This window comes from Clinocottus analis, unplaced genomic scaffold (genome assembly GCF_023055335.1).
Source record: "Clinocottus analis isolate CAN_PGR_092001 unplaced genomic scaffold, fCliAna1.0.p SCAF_28, whole genome shotgun sequence".
Classification (NCBI taxonomy): Eukaryota; Metazoa; Chordata; class Actinopteri; order Perciformes; family Cottidae; genus Clinocottus; species Clinocottus analis.
The window spans coordinates 1435742-1451910 of NW_027176020.1; the positions used below are offsets into that span (position 1 = coordinate 1435742).

Genomic DNA, 16169 nt, shown 5'->3' on the forward strand with positions numbered 1-16169 from the left:
GGGTCAAAGAATCGTCTCCTCGTGGTCATGTTTTAACTGACAGCGATGAAAGAAACGAGCATGAGAAGCATCTTGATATCAACACATGACCGTGAGCCCCCCCCCCCCCCCCCGCCAGGGCCCTCTGATATCCCCCACATTACCTTTCCTCTTGAGGGGCTCGGGGCCCCCGGGGGCCGACTCCCCTCAGCTGCGCTGTAAAGAAGGTGAAGCCTCCTTTGGGAAATCCGTCCTCACCTCTTTGTCAACGAGGACATCCTTCTGATTCCTCCTGCCCCTCCGCCAGCCCCCCCCAATTAACTCCACATTCCTGAATACCCCGAATACCCCCCCCCCCCCCCTCCAGGTATTTGGCCGGAGGATTAAACCCCCGCTCTGCCCCCTCGGCCCCATTGTCACCCTCCGTGTGAGCGACGCTCGCGGCCTCGTTGTGCATTTGCAGCTCTAATGACCCGCCGGGACTCAGAGGTATGCGTCACCGCAGGGCGTCCCTCAGGGAAGGCACAAAAACCACCAGGTATGAAAGTGATGAAGGAAGAGATGCAGCGCGCCGTCACAAACACTGATCGGGCCCCTGGGACACAGAAGGCCGGGGCCAAAGCTTAAGGGCCGTCCCCACTGACAAAATGTCTCCTAAAGAGACACCAGGAAACGACTTAAAACAGCCTCAAAGACACATAAAGAAACTACAAAGAGACATTCAATGACTACAAAGAGAGTCAAAACAGCCACGAAGGGATACCACAATGAGCACAAAGAGACACAAAACAACCACATAAAGGCACAAAACGACTACAAAGAGACACATAACAGCCACAAAGACTCAAAACAACCACAAAGAGACTCAAAATTATCACAAAGAGACATACAAAGACTACAAAAAAGACTCAAAACCACCACAAAGAGGCTCAACAGCACCACAGAAAGATGCTCATAACCACACATGGTGCGTGTCTGCATGTGTGTGTCTGCGTGTGCGTGTCCGGCGGGTCATTGTTTCACATCCCCTGCTCGCTCGCTCTGGTGTGACTCACTCTACGTTTTCCCGAGTGAATCGGCGTGTTGCCGGGTCAACCGGCTGGAGACACGTCCACGCGTCATCAGCCTTTCATCCACAAGACGCTGCAGCGTGGGCTGCAGGCACCTGGAGGAGAGAGGAAGGGAGGAGAGAGGAAGGATGGAGGAGAGAGGAAGGAGGACAGAGGAAGGATGGAGGAGAGAGGAAGGAGGAGAGAGGAAGGAGGACAGAGGAAGGATGGAGGAGAGAGGAAGGATGGAGGTGAGAGGAAGGAAGGAGAGATGAAGGATGGAGGAGAGAGGAAGGAGGAGAGATGAAGGATGGAGGTGAGAGGAAGGGATGGGAGGAGAGAGAAAGGAGGAGAGAGGAAGGATGGAGGAGAGAGGAAGGGTGGAGGAGAGAGGAGGATGGAGAGAGAGAGGAAGGATGAGGAGAGAGAGGAAGGATGGAGGAGAGAGGAAGAGGAGGGAGAGAGGAAGGATGAGAGAGGAAGGAGGAAGAGAGGAAGGAGGAGAGAGGAAGGAGGAGAGAGGAAGGATGGAGGTGAGAGGAAGGAGGACAGAGGAAGGAAGGAGAGAGGAAGGATGGAGGAGAGAGGAAGGAGGACAGAGGAAGGATGGAGGAGAGAGGAAGGAGGAGAGAGGAAGGAGGACAGAGGAAGGATGAGGAGAGAGGAAGGATGGAGGTGAGAGGAAGGAGGAGAGATGAAGGATGAGGAGAGAGGAAGGAGGAGAGATGAAGGATGGAGGTGAGAGGAAGGATGGAGGAGAGAGAAAGGAGGATGAGAGGAAGGATGGAGGAGAGAGGAAGGGTGGAGGAGAGAGGAAGGATGGAGGAGTGAGAGAAGGATGGAGGAGAGAGAGGAAGGATGGAGGAGAGAGGAGGAGGAGAGAGGAAGGATGAGAGAGGAAGGAGGAGAGAGGAAGGAGGAGAGAGGAAGGAGGAGAGAGGAAGGATGGAGGTGAGAGGAAGGAGGACAGAGGAAGGAAGGAGAGAGGGAAGGATGGAGGAAGAGAGGAAGGAGGGACAGAGGAGGAGGAGAGAGGAAGGAAGGAGGAGAGAGGAAGGATGGAAGGAAGAAGGAGCTTGAGCTTAATTTGCCGTTCACACGTAATCAAAGCAAGAATGTTCAGTGTTTGGTGTTTGAGCCTCCCATGATGCATCTGGGTGGAGCTCGCCTGATGTGGTTACAGGACGGTTTGAGCCGCCTGTCATCAGCTGTGATCAAAATACATACCAGACCATAATCAACAGGACGGGATGCCAACATACCTCAGAGCACAAGAGCAGGAATGAAGGGAGGTGGGGGGGGGGCTGTGTGTAGGTGAGGGTGTGTGTGTGTGTGTTTGTGTGTGTGTGTGTAGGTGTAGGTGTGTGTAAGTGTATGTGTGTGTGTGACAGACGAGAAGGCGGGACAAAGACATGATACAGGTGAAGAGCAGAGAGTCATGAGCACGTAGGTTCATTACACACACACACACACACACAACACACACCACACACACACACACACACACACACACACACACACCCACCGGCATGAGCTGTGTGTTTGTGTGAGTATGTATAATGTGTGTGAGTCTCTGTGTGTCCTCTGTGCGTGTCTCTCTCTGTGTGTGTGTGTGTGTGTCTCTCTCTGTGTGTGTGTCTGTGTCTCTCTGTGTGTGTGTCTGTGTTTGTGTGTGTGTATGTCTCTCTCTGTGTGTGTCTGTGGTGTGTGTCTCTGTCTCTGTGTGTCTGTGTGTGTGTGTGTCTCTCTCTCTCTCTCTCTCTCTCTCTCTCTCTCTCTTTCTGTGTGTGGTGTCTCTCTCTCTCTGTGTGTGTGTGTCTGTGTCTCTCTGTGTGTGTGCTCTGTGTTTGTGTGTGTGTATGTGTGTGTGTCTCTCTCTGTGTGTGTCTGTGTGTGTGTCTCTGTCTCTGTGTGTCTCTCTCTCTCTCTCTCCTCTCATCTCTCTCTCTCTCTCTCTCTCTCTCTCTCTCTCTCTCTCTCTGTGTGTCTGTGTTTGTGTTGTGTGTGTGTCTGTGTGTCTCTCTCAGTCTCTCTCTCTCTCTCTGTGTGTGTGTGTGTGTGGTGTCTCTCTCTCTCTGTGTGTGTGTGTGTGGTGTCTCTCTCTCTCGTCTCTCTCTCCTCTCTCTCTCTCTCTCTCTCTCTCTCTCTCTCTCTCTCTCTCTCTCTCTCTCTCTTCTCTCTCTGTGTGTGTGTGTGTCATTAGCATCATGGTCAGCGTTGTGTCTGGACGTGCTTCCGGCTGCAACACACTGACATGTTTCATGTTTTACAGTAAAACTAAAATAAACTCTGATGAGATTATTTCAGATTTAAAAATAGAAACACATGAAAAATACATTTTAATATTACGGAGAGAAAACTGCAGCCAAAAACACAGATTATCCTGTAGACATGGTTGTTCTACTTCTCCATAACTCATCTCTCATCATGGTCTTGGCACATATTTAATAAGCTGATGCCTCATTTGCATGATTAAGAAAAGCGTTTCATAAACCTCTTATAACACACATATTGTCGTAATGTGTGTGTAGCGCGCGCACCAGACGCTCGCTGCGTGTTCACGCGTGTGACAGCAGTCATGTGAGCACCGTTTGATCCGGACACCCGGCTCAGCGTGCACGTGTAGGCGGCGCACGAGGAGGGGAATGAGGAGGGGGCGGGGCCTCAGCGGAAGGGGGGCGTGGCGACCCCTCGAGCGCTATAAAAAGGCGCGAGCCCGCGTCTCCTCCGCAGCAGCACTCTCTCTTCCTCACAGCGCGAGACCGCAGCGGGATTACGACCGTTACCTGTTGCTTCCACGGACAAGAAACTACTTTTTTCTTCTTCTTCTTCTTCCTTCTTTTTCGAGGATAAAAACGACCATATTGATATTTACAGTAATAAATGCGTCTGATCCAGAACATGTCGACCATCGCGGAGTACGCGGCGCCGGAAAGCTCGCTGCCGAACCGGGTGATAAAGATGGCGGTGATCGGAGGCGGAGGAGTCGGGAAAACCGGTAAAGAAAACATGGCGCGAAAGGTTACGGAGGTTTTTTAATGTTCTGTCTTTTCAGTTGTCTAACATGTTCTCGCCTCTTCTTCCTCCTCCTCGCAGCTCTGGTGGTGAGATTCCTCACGAGACGATTCATTGGAGACTATGAGAGAAATGCTGGTGAGCTCACGAGACCACGAGAATGAAACGGTTTTAAAAACAAAATGTTTCATTAAAAAGTGGATTTTTAATGATTTCTTTCCCCCTGTGTGTGTGCAGGTAACCTCTACTCCAGAGAAGTCCAGGTGGACGCTGAGCAGGTGACCATCCAGGTGCAGGACACTCCAGGTGTTGAGGTGAGACCTCTCTTTAAAAACCATATTTATATATTAAGATTATTATATCCTCCTGCAACCTTTTGTCTGTAGAGAATGTGATCTGCTTCACTGTGGCTGTGAAGATCATCTGAGCCCCTCTCGACTGGGCACCAGTCCAAAACCCAAATGTGTGTGTGTGTGTGGAGTCTGGCGGTCACGTCCCATTAATCTCCCATTTAGGGCTAATGTGTGTGTTGAGGATCAGAGTAAATGATATCCTGACCCAGACTCTGGTCTGCCTCAGTCAGACCGGCTGTATAGAGTCATGGAGAGGGCTTTAAAAGCTGCATGGTTGTATAGAAGTCTATATGACTGACTCTACTTATAACATGAGTCTCAATCTCTAGTTTCAAGTCGCCGTTGCTCCTCAGTCAAATCTGGTCACTTCCTGTTCCCTTCTTTGGTTTTAATCGGCCTCTTTCCTTCTTCTCCTCCCAGATGACCGATAACAGCATCAGCCTCCGGACCATGTGACCTGCTCCATCCAGTGGGCGGATGCGGTGGTGCTGGTCTACTCCACCACGGACCGCCGCAGCTTCGACCTCATCGAGCAGCTGCACCAGCAGGTGGTGCGCACCGGCGGCGCCAGCATGCCGCCGGTGATCCTGCTGGGCCAACAAGGCGGACCTGCTGCACCTGAGGCAGTGGGACCCCCAGCGGGGCCCCCTGCTGGCGGCGGCGCTGGGCTGCTCCTTCTACGAGGTGTCGGCCAGCGAGGACTACAGCCAGGTGCACAAGGCCTTCCACCGGCTGTGCTGCCAGCTGCCAAGCAGCAGCCGGCGCAGCAGCAGCAGCAGCAGGCGGCGTTGCGGCAGCAGCAGCAGCAGCGGCGGCGACGTCGGCAGCCACCAACTCCACGGAGAAGAGGCGCTCGCCGCTCATCCCCAGGCCCAAGTCGCCCAACATGCAGGACCTGAAGCGCCGTTTCAAGCAGGCGCTGTCGGCTAAAGTGCGCACCGCCACCTCTGTGTGAGGAAGAGGAGCCGACGAGGAAGACTCGGTTTTAGGAACACAACCCGTGGCCCACCAGCGGCCGAGAGGAGAGAAAAAAAGCCTTCAGAGGCGGAAGATTTAACGCGTCTACGCTGGTCCAGCTGACGGAGGAGGCGGAGCTTCACTGAGGCCACGCCCCTCGTTGGGACAGAGGGGAGAGACGAGCTCGTCATGCCGCGAGAGCCTGAAGCACAGAACCACCTGTAGAACCAGGTATCGGTTCTGTTGGACTCTGCAGCCGGGGCTCGGTGCAGCCCGGTGTGTGTCTGTGTGTAATGGACTGATGCAGCGTTGTGTAGCGCTAAAGGTTTTTTGTCACTGATGCACTTTATAACGGAGCGATCCAAAGGGCCTTTTGATTTTTATGTTCTAAACTTTGTGTTCACAATGAAATAAAAACAAATGAATTCAACTTTTTTGTTTCTGGTTTTCCGTTAATCAGTTGTGTTTGGTGCTTTTAATGTCGGCTCACACAAAGAATACTTTTAGATTTAAAATATAATGAAGCAGACGACGAATAATAAAACACACAAAGGAGCCGTGTTTCAGTGTGGGGCAGAATATTTATTGCAAGTCAACATGAGTTTATCTTCATTGCAGCATGAAGCTCATTTAGAGTCAAACAGACCATAAAGCAGGGGACTCTTTAGGGGCGGGCTACAAGGTGATTGACAGGTCTCCACGACTTAAAATAGTTTATGAATGAGATTATAATCCCTCTATAGTGGAGCTGTTTGGTCCAATGTATAGAAGGCCAAGATTCTGGCAAAGAAAGAAAGCGACATTAAACATGGATGTCCACAACTCTAAACCAAATTTCCATGAGTGAAAAGTGATAAAATGTAGTATTTAAACTAACAATGAGGATTCAAAGCATACAGTAAACCTTAAATGACTCAAATGAATGAGAGACAATAGTTTGATTAAAAGAATAAACATTCATATAGATGCCTGTATGTATGCTGCTGATATTTTGAGCTCTTTCTATAAAAGCAGATTCATTATTCATAACTCAATGAACACATGAATATAACACATTTATTGGACTTTTGGGATTTTATTTTGGGTTCTTCATCAGGAGGAAGAAAGAAACTCGGCTGAGGTTTTTATGACTCTTCTGAGAAACCAGAAGACGAGGAGGGAAACAATCATTTTGTGTGTTTTTGTTAGAGATCTGTTTATTTACAATCCAGAGGATGAAGAGGAGGAAGGAGGAGGAAGCTGCAGGTTGACAGCAGCCTCGGCCTCAGCAGACGGTGTGAAAGGATCCGTTAGTTATTCTGCGCTGAGGGAGGTGTGAACGGATGCTAACAGAGTGTAATCACACACACACAGACACACACACACAGACACACACACACAGACACACACACAGACACACAGACACACACACACACAGACACACACACACGCTCTTCTTTCTGTGAACAAAAGCAGCAGCAGAAGTCAGGCTGGTAAACGGCGTGTTGTTGGATCTCCTGATGACGGGTTGTGTGTCAGTGAGCGAGCTGCTGGTTGTGTTACTGTTTTTACATCCGCAGTCCTATTTAATCATGAACACATCCGGGTTTAGAAAAAAAAAACACAACTCACCAACTTGCGAGCAAATGAAGGCGTCGCCGCACGCCGCCGCGTTTTATTTTAACGGTTTTATTTTTACCTTTCCGGTGCGAGCTCGACATCACGGCCCTCGCACACCAAACACACGCCGACACAGCCGAGTGGGAACGTTCCCCTCGGCTCTCGGCCCGGCGTCGAGGCGCTCGGCGCCGCACGTGTCTCCTCCCTCCTCCCTCCTCGTTCCCCTCCCTCCTGCCTCCCTCGTCCACGTGTCTCCTCGCGTGACGGCGTTGGTCAGGCGGCGCCCGGCAGCAGCAGCCTCTGAGCCGTGAACAGCAGCTCGGGGACGTCAGAGGGCCGAAGCAGCCTGGTGGACAGAACCAGCACCTGCCAAACACAACAACAACAACATAAACAACAACAACCACGTGCGTCGGGTTGAAGTGGGTCACTGGGTCACGGAGGAAGCAGAGAGGAATGTCAGGCTGAGGCACGAGGAGTCTCACTCACTCACCTCATGACCTCACCTGCTGGCTTCCCTCAGCAAAGGATACTTAAAAAGTGAACTAGTGAGTTCCTAAGAGCTTTTACAGCCGAGTGAGTCGTAACAAAGGGGGCGGAGCCGTAACAAAGGGGGCGGAGCCATCGGTTCTGTCACGTGACCTTATAGAAACTTTAAAGTGACCTTAAAATGACCTTAAGGCGACCTAAAAGATACCTTAAAAAGACATTAAAGTGATTTAAAAGATACCTTAAAGTGACCTTAAAAAGACCTTCAAGTGACCTTTAAAGTGACCTAAAAGATACCTTAAAGTGACCTTAAAGGGACCTTAAAGAGACCTTTAAGTGACCTTAAAGTGACTTGGCGGCAGCGTTTTCGTCCTCTCTCAGGATGTTGCGTCACATTAAAGCTCTGTGTTGCTTTAACCTTCTGGGGATGTTTCAATACAGAAGCTCTTGAGGTTTGCTACACACACACACACACACACACTCACACACACACACACACTTGTGCGTGTGTGTGTGTGTGCTCAGGTTAGAGTGTGTGTGGTCTTTATGGAGTTTTCCCTGATTACAGACGAGAGGCTTTGATCCCTGCAGCCTCTCATTGACTCCTTAAAAGCTTTTATTAAGACGAACCACATCACTGACCTCCTCCTCTCCTCCTCCTCCTCCTCCTCCCTCCTCTCTCCCTCCTGCATGTTTTGCATGTCAGTGTGGATTGAATACTTAATGTTCATTTAGTATAGAAAGAGAAGAAACCCCGGTAGGATTCAGGCGGCGCTCCGTCTCTCGGCAGCCGGCGGCGCTCTGACGGCGCTCTGAGGAGGCAGCTGCGCATGTAGGTCATCGCTAATGAGCGCTCGCTCGGGGCCGACACGCCGCCGCTTCCTCCTCCTCGTCTTCCTCTTCTCCTCTCTTCCTCCTCGCTGAGCGTGCCGAGTATCGGTTAGTTTATTTATCGTTTTTTTTTGTTGCATTTTCTAAGAAGAACAAACGAACGAACGCGTTCCACGAAAAATGTTCCAGCGGGCCCGTCAGCACACACACACACACACACACACACACACACACACACACACACACACACACACACACACACACACACTGTGTTCACTGCGTGGGGGACGGTGTGTGTGTGCACAACAATTTCCAGCCCTGTGCATCCATGCATGGTTTGTTTAAAGCTAATTTCAACGCTCGTCTCCAGAAGAGCTTTAAAGTGAGTCCTGTAACTGTGAGGGGCGTGTTGTGTACACACACACACACACACACACACACACCACACACACACACACACACACACACACACACACACACACACACACACAGGCCAGAGAAGTGTGTGTGGAGGCAACTGCTAAACGCTAAAGAAGTCATTCATTTTTAAATTGTCAATAAAATAAAAAAATTTTTGTCGTTTTAACATGAAACATTAAATATAAGAAAAGTTCAGGGCTTTTATTGTGAAAGGGAACCAGCTGCTGGTCGTGGACTCACCTGGGTGCCAGGCTTGGTCGCCGTGACGACCTCTCTGACGAGGCGGAGCTCCGACGGCGTGACTCCGCCCACCAGGAAGAGGAGCAGCAGAGGGTTGTCGCGGGATGCGGACGACTCACCTGCAGACACACAAACAAACAAACAAACAAACAAACAAACAATGTGTTGACAGATGCTGACATGAAACTACACCGGCTCATATATATATATATATATATATATATATATATATATATATATATATATATATATATATATATATATATATATATATATATATATATATATATATATATACACACACACACACACACACACACACCTACATACATGTGCTCATTTTAATACATTTTCAGAACAAAACGTTGGATTTTTGTATCATTTTGTTTCATTTTTGTGTTATTTTGTGTCATTTTGTTGACATATATTAAGTCCAGAGGTTTATTAGTTTATTAGATTAGGAATATTAAATATCTCTTTGTATCAGAAAACACTGTCAACACACAGATTTCCTCCTTGTTTTATTAATAAACCGTACATAAATGAGGTCATAAAAAGGTCCTTTAAAGAGAAGTTTAGTGACATCAACACACTGATGAAGACTCTGCAGGTGAACACATGAACTCACAGACATCAGCATGAAACTTCACCACTTCATCACATGAAGAGCGTTTGTTGTGTTACTAGTTTTATGACATGTTGTGTTTAAATATGCTAATGAGGCGTTATGCTGGTGGAATCTACACGTGAACATACATGTTGACGTGTTTACGTCACATTAAAACCTCTAACTAGACGAGTGTGTGAAGCAGAAGACACACACACACACACACACACACACACACACACACAGCGTTACTTTAACAGCACGGTGATGTCTGCTGCTGTAACACTTACTGAGAGTGTGAATGCTGGCCGAGCAATCAGAGCTACAGGGGGAGAGAGAGAGAGAGAGAGAGAGAGAGAGAGAGAGAGAGAGAGAGAGAGGGAGAGAGAGAGAGAGAGAGAGAGAGAGAGAGAGAGAGAAAGGGGAGAGAGAGCGAGAGAGGGGAGAGAGAGAGAGAGAGAGAGAGAGAGAGAGACGAGAGAGAGAGAGGAGAGAGGGGAGAGAGAGAGGGAGAGAGAGAGGAGCGAGAGAGAGAGAGGGAGAGAGGGAGAGAGGGAGAGAGAGAGAGGGAGAGAGAGAGAGCGAGAGAGAGAGAGGGAGAGGAGGGAGAGAGAGAGAGAGAGAGAGAGAGGAGAGAGAGAGCGAGGAGAGAGAGAGAGAGAGAGAGAGAGGAGAGAGAGAGAGCGAGTGAGGGAGAGAGAGAGAGAGAGAGAGAGAGACAGAGAGAGAGGGAGAGAGGGAGAGAGAGAGAGGGAGAGAGAGAGAGAGAGAGAGAGAGGAGAGAGAGAGAGCGAGGTGAGGAGAGAGAGAGAGAGAGAGAGAGAGAGAGAGAGACAGAGAGAGAGAGAGAGAGAGACAGAGATGAGAGCGAGTGAGGGAGAGAGAGAGAGAGAGAGAGAGAGAGAGAGAGAGAGACAGAGAGAGAGAGACAGAGAGAGAGCGAGTGAGGGAGAGAGAGAGAGAGAGAGAGGAGAGAGCGAGAGAGAGAGGAGAGAGAGAGAGAGAGAGAGAGAGAGAGAGAGAGAGAGAGCGAGAGAGGAGAGAGAGCGAGAGAGGAGAGAGGAGAGAGAGCGAGCGAGGAGAGAGGAGAGAGAGCGAGCGAGCGAGCAGGGTGAACACGTGGACCAGCAGGCCGCGCTGCATGTGAGGATGACTCAACATGTGTGTAGAGGGTGAAGCGTGTTGTGGTTGCGTTCAGCCCGTGTGCTCGAATGCCGCAGAGAGAACCTGTGCAGCGCCACGCGCCGGGTACGGGAGGGGGAGGGGCTTATGCTGCGTGTACACAACGTAAACAAACCAGCTCTCATTGTGTACTTTAACTGGCTCATGCATGATGTATTTCATGCTTTATGTAGTTTATATTTTATGTATTTATGCTTTATGTATTTTATGCTTTATGTATTTATGCTTTATAATGTAAGTTTAACAGATTCACAGCCATTTTAATCACGTCTTTATAGGAAAGTCAATGTTTTAACACATATATTGTCATGATTTTATGCATTATGTATTTAATGGCTTTATGTATTTTATGCATTTGTATTTAATGCTTTATGTATTTTATGCTTTATGTATTTTATGCTTTATGCATGAAAAAGATAAAACATAAAATACATAAAGCATGAAATAAATCATGCATTTCATGCTTTATCGTGTCCACTGAGTCATGATTGCTCATTTAATGTTGGAGATATTTGATTGACAGGTCGTGAGAGAAGAGTCTCTGCTCTTCGTCTTCATCTTCGTCATCGTGAGTCTCAGCACAGTGCACCGGCCTGAAGGTCCAGTTTCAGGGTACAAACTGTTCTCAGTGGCTCTTTGTGTTATAAATACTTTTATTGGGTTCTTCACAGCGTGAGGAGAGCTTCCTGGAGGAGAACGAGAGCTTCTGACTCAAAGGATTCTGGGCCAAGTTTCTTTAAATGTGTAGAAACGAGGCCACGCCCCCTCAGAGGGGCTTCAAACAGCCCACACAGTGAAACATATAAAACCTGTGAAGGAAAGAATGAATAAATCTGAGAGTTTAAATGCAGCGAGCCGGTGTCGTCTGAGGATTACGCCTCCAGAATAAATGTGACTCTGCAGCCGTGTCGATGTTTTAAACGCAATTAATTATCTTTAAGCAAATCAGTTTAACCATCTACACTCGCTTCGCAGCTACACAGTTTTTGGGAAGTATCAAAATCTAAATGTCATCGATTAAAATAAATTGAACTGAATTGACTCGTTAGCCCAATTTGAGATTGTTTGATGTTGAATAGTAAGATGTGAAAAACCTTCAACGACTCCTGTGGTTGTATAGAAGTCTATGCTTCATGTGTTAAAGCTGCATTCTCTCTCCTGACCACCAGGGGGTGACTCCTGTGGTTGTATAGAAGTCTATGCTTCATGTGTTGAAGCTGCATTCTCTCTCCTGACCACCAGGGGGTGACTCCTGTGGTTGTATAGAAGTCTATGCTTCATGTGTTGAAGCTGCGTTCTCTCTCCTGGCCACCAGGGGGCGACTCCTCTGGTTGTATAGAAGTCTACTGACCTTCATGAACATGCTGAAGCCGGTCTTCAGCAGGTCGGTGAGGCCCCCGGACGTGTGCTCGATGTCGGGGCACTCGGGTCGGTCCGGGTGGAGAACTTCCTCCAGGATCTGCCGCAGGAACGGCCGATACGTCGCCTGAAGGAAGAGAAACAACACATCAGACGAACGAGTGAACGCAAAACAAAACCCACTCGACTCACGATCGCTGCTGCTGTTGTTGTTGTTGTTGTTGTTGTTGTTGTTGTTGAATATAGCAGCGAGGTGTCGGGCCCTGAGCGGGCCTCGTCCCGTGGGCCCGTGGGCCCGTGGGCGCGAGAGCTGACTCACTCGTTGCTTTACCGACGACAAACACGACTCCGTGGAACTCAGAAGTCACATGACCCGCGCTCACGCGGTCACATGACGGCACGGAAGCTAACGAGCTGAGCCGCAACAGGAAGTTGACGTGTTGTTGTTGTTGTTGTTCTCAGGGTTCCTGCAGAAAGGGGGCGGAGCCACTGGTTCTGCGGTCCAGCTCGGTGTCTCATGTCCTGGACGAGAGGCTTCTGGAAAACAGCGACTCAGCTGTTCTTCATCTTCTTCTTCTTCTTTCTTTCTTTCTTTCTGCCCGGCGACCCGAGACCGAATGAACGAGCCGAGCAAGAATTCCAGGCATTTTTGGTCTTTTCTCTTTTTTTCCCTTCCTCTCCTCTTAAAGTCCGCTGTCTCGGAGAACACAATCACGGCCCGATAAGAACTTGGCGAGGCCGAGAAAGTCTTAAAATAGAAAAACATCTTCCAGGTCGAGAGATTCGGTGACACGTCCGGGCCGAGCGCCAGAGAGAGAGAAGCAAACTTTATTCTGTTCTTTCAGAGGAACCGAACATCTGGACTCCATCTACTTCAGCGTTGATTCTAGCGTCACACACACACACACACACACACACACACACACATACACACACACACACACCACGCAGTCCACACATAGGCGTTCCCGCCCACCTGTGTGTGTGTCATCCTTTTAAATCGTGAATTATATAAACTGACATTTGCTCCTGTAATGACATGATGACTGAGAGTATACACAATGATTCACCTGCAGATGAACAACACACACACGCACACACATACAGACACACGCACACAACATTTCACATCTGCTCTCCTCCTAAAAAAAGCTAAAAGTAATTAGACGCCCACACGATGAAAACAATATTAGAGTTATATGATAATGCCAGAGCTTAAAAATTCTCATCTGTACACACACATACACACACACACAAACACACACACACACACAGACACACACACAGATCAATTTCCCCACAGGTTTTCCTGGCGTAGGAACAAATGAATGTTCCCAAAACAAGCGAGCCGAGAACAGAACGGACTGGAATGTCTTTCAGGTAAATGTGGTTTAATGAAGTTGTACGATGCATCTCATTCCCAAAACACACACACACACACACACACACACACACACACACACACACACACACACACACACACACACACACACACACAGACACACACACGGCTTGTGTACTGTACAGCTCACAGTGACGACGAGCCTTCAGGGAAGGAATCACTAACCCGGAGAGAAAAAAGAGAAAATGTTCCTTTTTAAAGGACGACATGATGCTTCATGTGTTGAAGCTGCATTCTCTCTCCTGACCACCAGGGGGCGACTCCTCTGGTTGTATAGAAGTCTATGCTTCATGTGTTAAAGCTGCATTCTCTCTCCTGACCACCAGGGGGCGACTCCCCTGGTTTGTGTAGAAATCTCATTCACGTGTGTTGCCAGCCCGTGACCTTGGGTGACCTCGTCTCTCCAGCTTGCGTCACGGGTTCTTGGCTCTTATGCAATCAGAGGATCAGAAGTCTGCGGCGCTCTCGTCCTCTTTCATCAGAGATTTAAAGGTCGCGAACGTAAAAGGTCAGACGATGGAAGTTCAAGACTCTGTTTTCATCAGTATTTTTCCTCCGAGGACATGACGGAAACGAGCTCACACAAAAGCGTCGCAGCAGCGAGGACATCTGTGTTCTTCTCTTCTTTAGGATTTATTGATTCAGGCTTTTTTAATCCCTCCGGCTCTTTTACCAATTACCCGATCACAAAGCTGAGAGGAGATGTTTGAGATGTAATGAGAACATTTCATCCTTTCTCTAATACTTCAGCCGCATGTGTTGCATTTAGTATTTGTAAAACATTTTATAAGTAGTTTTTCTTCAGTCTGCATCAATCTGCTCTCAAGAGGACGGAGCTTCTTTCCTCTGACTCTCTTGAGGTCAAATCCTCAAAACGTTATTCGTCCTAAATGTCTCCGATTGTCAACTTCAGTTGCACCAAACGTTCTTAAAGCTGAAGGAAGAATCAAACTCGATCATAGATTAGAAGGGCGTGGCCAATTATTTACGTTACCATAGGCCACGCCCCCTAAAGCGAGACTGTAAAAGTCGGGTTACGAGCCGCTACCGCCTTCGTTGGGTGTTTCCGCTAGCTCCCCCGCTGTAGCCAGCTAGCGCTGCTGCTGCTAGTTCTCCGCTAGCTCCCCACTAGCTCCCCGCTAGCTCACCGCTAGCTCACCGCCAACCACCCAAGGTAGCGGTCGGGGAAAACGTTTCCTTTTTCACGTTGGCTTTAATTAAAATGAATTAATCATCCGGTCCCACGAAATTGTCTACGGTCAGTTAAAAGCCACAATCGTTACGTTAGCTTAAGTTAGTGGTTTTGTGTCGCAGTAACGCAATTAATTTGAATTGAGCCAACAAAAACAAACGCTTCCGCTCAACAAGAGCTGTGACATATTTTAAAATGTGTCTTTCCAACAAGAGGTTTGGTTAAAGCAGCAGCTGGAAGGAGGAAGAACCCAGAATGCACCGGGTACGAGCAGCAAGAGGCAGAAGGAGATTGTGTCCTCGCGTCGCTTAATGTGGACTAATGTGTTTGCCTGTTTCGTTGCAGGCGACGGGACTGTCTGTCCCTGTTCCTGCTGCCTGAGGAAAATGATTTAATACAAAAAGAAGGACAGCGGGATATCTGCCAGTTCATCTGCTGCTCTTGAGAACAAGACATGAACTCCTCCTTCACATGAAGCTCCGGTCGGTCGAGGTGTCTCGCTCTCCTTCAGGTTTTCTGACTTATTTTTTTATGTAAATAATGTAAATTGCTGATTGTTGTTGCTCAAGAATCCTGAAACAAGACTCTGCGAAGCCTTTTTGTCTGAATACAATCAGTTACCCCCATTAATCCAGCCTGTACCACTTAAATGCAGCGTTATATTGACACAACATAATTAATCCAGTAATAATAATAATAATAATACAACCAGAGGAGTCGCCCCCTGGTGGTCAGGAGAGAGAAGGCAGCTTTAACACATGAAGCATAGACTTCTATACAACCAGAGGAGTCGCCCCCTGGTGGTCAGGAGAGAGAATGCAGCTTTAAGACATGAAGCATAGACTTCTATACAACCAGAGGAGTCGCCCCCTGGTGGTCAGGAGAAAGAATGCAGCTTTAACACATGAAGCATAGACTTCTATACAACCAGAGGAGTCGCCCCCTGGTGGTCAGGAGAGAGAATGCAGCTTAAACACATGAAGCATAGACTTCTATACAACCAGAGGAGTCGCCCCCTGGTGGTCAGGAGAGAGAATGCAGCTTTAACACATGAAGCATAGACTTCTATACAACCAGAGGAGTCGCCCCCTGGTGGTCAGGAGAGAGAATGCAGCTTTAACACATGAAGCATAGACTTCTATACAACCAGAGGAGTCGCCCCCTGGTGGTCAGGAGAAAGAATGCAGCTTTAACACATGAAGCATAGACTTCTATACAACCAGAGGAGTCGCCCCCTGGTGGTCAGGAGAGAGAATGCAGCTTTAACACATGAAGCATAGACTTCTATACAACCAGAGGAGTCGCCCCCTGGTGGTCAGGAGAGAGAATGCAGCTTTAACACATGAAGCATAGACTTCTATACAACCAGAGGAGTCGCCCCCTGGTGGTCAGGAGAAAGAATGCAGCTTTAACACATGAAGCATAGACTTCTATACAACCAGAGGAGTCGCCCCCTGGTGGTCAGGAGAGAGAATGCAGCTTTAACACATGAAGC

At 48.5% G+C, this 16169-nt stretch overlaps 2 protein-coding genes across 2 annotated transcripts in view; one reads left to right on the forward strand and one right to left on the reverse strand.

The window, feature by feature from the left end:
* The first annotated feature begins 3772 nt into the window (after window positions 1-3772).
* Window positions 3773-5722, forward strand: rasl11b (RAS-like, family 11, member B). Its single transcript, XM_068593025.1, is given in 7 exon segments — window positions 3773-4026; window positions 4125-4181; window positions 4281-4357; window positions 4817-4835; window positions 4838-4989; window positions 4991-5159; window positions 5194-5722. Coding segments are annotated over 7 exon segments (747 nt in total). The 5' UTR covers window positions 3773-3911; the 3' UTR covers window positions 5352-5722.
* Window positions 5723-7117: 1395 nt separating this feature from the next.
* Window positions 7118-16169, reverse strand: part of scfd2 (sec1 family domain containing 2) — a 70523-nt gene continuing 61471 nt past the window's right edge. Inside the window, 4 exon segments of the mRNA XM_068592692.1 lie at window positions 7118-7318; window positions 8933-9033; window positions 9036-9051; window positions 12073-12207. Of these exon segments, the coding sequence (XP_068448793.1) occupies window positions 7226-7318; window positions 8933-9033; window positions 9036-9051; window positions 12073-12207 (345 nt within the window). The 3' untranslated portion in view covers window positions 7118-7225.